This window comes from Triticum aestivum, chromosome 7B, assembly GCF_018294505.1.
Source record: "Triticum aestivum cultivar Chinese Spring chromosome 7B, IWGSC CS RefSeq v2.1, whole genome shotgun sequence".
NCBI classification, from domain to species: domain Eukaryota; kingdom Viridiplantae; phylum Streptophyta; class Magnoliopsida; order Poales; family Poaceae; genus Triticum; species Triticum aestivum.
In genome coordinates this window covers 25,500,113-25,505,298 of record NC_057813.1, presented here as the reverse complement: position 1 = coordinate 25,505,298, position 5,186 = coordinate 25,500,113, and the positions used below count along the sequence as shown (strand labels likewise).

The window sequence follows — 5,186 nt, the reverse complement described above, 5'->3', positions numbered from 1 at the left end:
GATTCACTGGCCCAACACTTGGCACCAGAGGAATTGTGTGATCGAAATCCCTCTGTGGTGCGGCGGCGCCGGTGAAATGGACCACGGTGGTGTCCACCCAGGCGCTCCGACCGCCATGACAGGCCCGAAAATAGGGCTCACACTTCAGGCGCCGTTCCATGGCATTTCTGTATTTTAGCCTAATCAGGAAATTTAATCGATTAATAGCCTGTACTGTTTATTAATTCCAACAAAGGGCGTTTGGTCTAGTGGTATGATTCTCGCTTTGGGTGCGAGAGGTCGCGAGTTCGATTCTCGCAACGCCCCCTCCATTTTTATATGTCACATTATATGCACTCTTGTTTTTCTCCTCTTTGTTAACCATCAAGTCTGTCGGCATGTTGTATTTATTTGTTACAAATTTTGCAGTGCACTTGTGAACGACCTAGGTTCCTTGGCACAAGTGTTCTCATTTTTCAAAATTATTATAGGCTTCCCGACACTCTTCTTTTAGTGGTATGATCCTTGCTCACAAGCTGGGGCAGTACATATTCTCTGATATTTAGATGGATCGTAGAACGATTGCCACTGACAAGTAGGCATCATCATCATCATTGATAACGACTCGGTGCAGAACGCTCTTGTATCTTAGGTTGGTTCTTGTCTGAATAAGGGTAAAAAAGGGACAACATTTCCTGCAAAAAAAAAAAGACAACATAGCGTGCATAAAGAAATCAATCTAGTGAAAATTAACAAAATATGCATACTCACCAACAGTGGACAATCTACTCTTATAAAAAACAGAGTTGGTGATTATGGTGTACCTGCCATCCTGCAATATAGGCCGTCTGATCTATATCTGACGAATACGAAAGAAAGTATGGCAAATTTGCAAAAAGATACCCGCACCCATCTCCACATTTGCAGATAAGGCCTTACGTCATTCATCTTTATCTCCCACAAGATAAACTACTCATATAAATGCATCTTGATGTTCCGTGCAGCGCACAAGTATCTTAAAAAGCAAAAATGAACGCTAGATAAACTGGGGTTAATTAGGCCATCTAAACACAAGAAAGCAAACTGTGTCATGATTCTAAATCAGTACATTATGTGCTGCCAGGACAAACGATTGTAACGGTTGGTGCAATGAAATTCACTACAAATTGTTTCCGACGACTTATTGAATAGTCCGTCTGTGGCATGATTATACCCATTCTTTGGGGATAACAGTTTCTCAAACAAACAAGCTTCATTATTTTGCAAACCGTGCCCAAGACATTACATAGACACCAACAAACAGATGGGTTGACATGGATTAAGGACGGGATATCCACCATGCTATAAACCCACATCTTATTTTGAATGAAGGACAGAAAGAGGGTATGCTAATGCATACTCTCATGACACAGGCGGACCACAGTAATGATCCATCACGCCGCAAGAAACTGTGCAAAATACATTGTTTCCATCAAATTCCTTGCACCGGCTTTATTTTTCAACAAACAAGCTGCGCCTCAAGCCTGCAGAAAAACAAGTGAAAACATGGCTTGTGTTATGTAATGTGTGCGTACATAAAGCTTTGTTACTTGATATACAACCCACTACAAATTAAATGTGTAAAAAATTAATGCATTTTGTTTAGTTAAACATGACTAAACTTCTACATCAAAATTGCTAGCATCAACTATAACCTATTTCTCTCAACATGCAAAGCATGTCACATCAGCATGGATCATGTAATGGAAAAAGTCCACCTCAACATGCAATCGTGCGTAGGATAAAACCCATCTCAACATACAAACATGCATGTGAATCTTCATTATATTATGATGCATATACATTTTTAAAATTATTTAAAAATATACAATAATCATATGTATTTTCAGTTTTAGTTCTCATATTATTTACCCCAAATATTCATCATCCCCATATTAATTAAATCTTAGTGAAATATATTGCAGAACATACCCACAACAAAGTGCCGGGTATCATCTAGTGTTGTTGAAAATAGAATGCGACATAATGCATTTACACTGCATATGCACAAATTTCTTAATTTATTGCATTTTTAGTAGGGCGCTCTCTAATGTCCTATTGTTTCCCTTCAAAAAGTAGAACATTACAATTTGGATGCTAACTTTTGAGAATTATACTTACAGGTTGCGGAGTCGTGTAGCGTACACGGATATTAAGTTCTGTAGTACCATCTTCCCAAGTAGAGGCAGGATGATTTGTGAAACTTATTATACCTTGTGCCATAATGAATTGACCAGTCCCACCGACAATGGACCACTGTCCACTTTCCAAACCCGCTGTTATGCCAATCACCTGAAGGGTAGACCCTGCAAACCTGTTTCATGTGCAAAATAGCAAGTTCCGCCAGCAGGTTAGAAGTGCATGCAGCTTTGAACAAATGCACAACTATTAATATGTGTATGTACACCAGTAAGTTGTGTAAAATCCTTAGCTACAAATATAATAGAGGCAAGCACATAACTTGAATGTCGCGGGTGAAAGACTCAAGAAATATACCGAGATAGTGAAACAGAGAACACATTACCTTCCTTGCCCAAACTCTATGTTATGAGTCATGTACCATCTATTATCCTTGGTCAAACCAGCCTGGACATGCACGCCTTGTGCACGTGCAACAACAGTATCTTTGGAATTCGTTGTCTCGGTAAGAGTCCAGTCATGGACTATCGTCGTCCCAAACCCAAAAGGAAAACTTGTTTGGAGCAAGGTTTCCTCATTGCGGTTTGGCTGGTTTGGTCCATCGACGAATTGGTGCAAGAACAAGTGCAAGTTAACCTCGGTCATACAAGGGATCTGACACCCCTGAAGAGGTACAGTCCCATTGTAGGGGTTAGAAGTGGCCTGGATTTGAGGTAGCACGATGAGTAGACAAACAAAGACGACGAATGGACTAGCCATGGTCATAATTGTTTGCAAGAAGGGGAAACGAGAGCTCAGTGAGCTAGTAGAATGGTGGGAAGTTGCGTCTCCCTGTGTTTTGTGAGACAATAAGAGGGTAGAGGTGCGTATATATATGGAAAGCTTGGAGTACTAGTGCCCACCTTGGGTGACTTTGTCTTAGACGTTTAATTAGTTTCGGGTTGGCATTCAACACCCTATGCAACTAGGACTTGAAATCCAACCAAGGGATGAACAGGAATGCATATGGATGGCTCACAAGTCCACTGGCAAAATTCACAAGTACAGTGTGTGAAATCAATTGTACATCTACTGAATTAAATGGCACAGATCCTTCTGAAAAAACGAATGGTGAGATAGCAGAGACTAGATCGAGGCCACCTTGTTCACAACGTTCCCACTCAAAGTTATAGCTCCTATAGGTTACGAACTTACGATGGTGTGCATGCATACATGGTGTGGTATTGGGAAGTGCGCGTGAATGGTTGTTCTGTTCACCGTCACGAATGCATGCCCCGTCTCGATCATTCACACACTTCAGCGTACATACTGCACTTATGTCTATGTATAGTACACTCATGTAGAGGTGCATGCATGCATTCCAACCTCAGCCTGGTGGAGCACGTATGCTTGCTGGACTAGGCCATGAATGAGTGCATGGCGTCTTGATAGTTCACACACTGACACTTTATAACAAGAAAATTTTGATTGCACCAAGAAAAATCAATGGAGTGCACAATTTTTTTTTAAGTTAATGGAGTGCACAGTTTGATTGTACATATAGCTGTTCTAAAAATAAAGAATAAATCTAGAGACAGGGCACAGTGATGTTTTATTAATAAATTGGTTGCATTATCGAAATCAAATTCCTCTGGACTAAATAATAACAAATCAAACAAACTCTATTGATTTTTAAAAAGTTTAACTCATAAAGGTAGGAGCTTGGAGGTGTCTCTGTCTCAAGCTATGTACAATGGTGCTTTTCTCATTGTAGAATGTAAGACCTCTACATATTTCAATATTTAAGCTTGATCAAGGAGTGCTCATTAATAAGACGCGAGTTACACGGTAGCACAAAATTAATACCACTGGATTCCAATTTCTATTAAGCGAAACTACATTGTATTGCATAATTTATAGTACTATTTTATTGGTCTAGTTGTTAATCAAAATCAAACCAAAAATATTGAGATACATGGAAGTCTTACATTCTATGGTGGATGAAATAACAATTCATCCAATCCCATTTTGTCAAATTGTCGTATTAACGGTTGTTCATGGGCATGAATGAATGACACGACTGTCTTGACTGTTCACACGGAAAACATCGCATTTATCATTCAGCTGGCATTAGTAAATGGTATGCCAACACTAGTACTACCTCCGTCCCGGTGTATAAGTCATTCGCGTAGTTCTAGGTCGATAATTTAACTATCTAAATATGTATTATATGTGACAAAAAATATATATTTAGAAACTACATCCGTGTGGAAATCTAGTGGTATACTTTTCATGACATATAACACATATTTAATTCCTCAAATCGATGACCTAGAACTACGCGAATGACTTATACACCCGGACGGAGGGAGTATTGTATATATTCACTATGATGCTAGCAATGGCCAGACTCTAGCTTGTGCATACTCACTTGACTTAACATACCAGATCTAGATGGGCACAACTTATCTTGTATACGAGTTTGTTCACCACATCACTGTCTTTATTTTTAGGGTTTGTTTGGTTCAGTAGGATTCTAAATGCAGAAAAAAGTAACTGAAATTATTTGGTTGCATCCAATGAAGAAATATTTTCAAAATAAATATGTGTATGTCATAGTTCTCATGACAACAAACAGATCTGTGCAACAGGTTCGTCTCCATGGAAAATTTTCACGCAAGTTAGTATGCAGTAAAAATATGAAACATGACTTTCAACACCCGGGTGCCCCTACACCCTCTATGAACAGTAAATTCAAAAAAAATTCAAAAGAAATATGAAACTTTGGGATATCAAATGATCAAACTTTCGATGATCTTGGGAAGTCCTAGCTACAAATAACATTCGAGGAGCCCTCGCCTAAAAAAAACAAAATCATGCTCAAAGTTTATGTGCACTTTTGGGCAGTGCTTTTTTTGGTGAGGGCTCCATGAATATGATTTGTGGTTGAAACTTTGCAAGAATATCAAATCTTTGATCATCTTTGATCCCTGAAAATTGCAGATTTTTTTTCAAACTTTTTATGAATTTACTGATCATGAGGTGTACGG

At 39.0% G+C, this 5,186-nt stretch overlaps 1 protein-coding gene and 1 non-coding gene across 2 annotated transcripts; one reads left to right on the top strand and one right to left on the bottom strand.

The window, feature by feature from the left end:
- The first annotated feature begins 234 nt into the window (after window positions 1–234).
- On the top strand, window positions 235–306 carry TRNAP-UGG (transfer RNA proline (anticodon UGG)). The gene has a single exon. It is a non-coding gene; the product is annotated as a tRNA-Pro (tRNA).
- An 872-nt stretch (window positions 307–1,178) lies between these two features.
- On the bottom strand, window positions 1,179–2,986 carry LOC123160526 (dirigent protein 5). The gene is made up of 3 exons (XM_044578338.1): window positions 2,543–2,986; window positions 2,140–2,332; window positions 1,179–1,502 (listed from the first exon to the last, which is right to left on the bottom strand). Exons 1-3 carry the CDS (start codon window positions 2,920–2,922, stop codon window positions 1,497–1,499), a joined length of 579 nt encoding a protein of 192 aa, XP_044434273.1. The 5' UTR covers window positions 2,923–2,986; the 3' UTR covers window positions 1,179–1,496.
- Window positions 2,987–5,186: the final 2,200 nt, after the last annotated feature.

Coding starts and splice junctions, on each gene's coding strand:
- LOC123160526 (XM_044578338.1), bottom strand. CDS start 2,922: ATGACCATGGCTAGTCCATTCGTCGTCTTTGTTTGTCTACTCATCGTG. Junction 2,333..2,542: donor ATAGAGTTTGGGCAAGGAAG/GTAATGTGTTCT, acceptor CACATGAAACAG/GTTTGCAGGGTCTACCCTTC.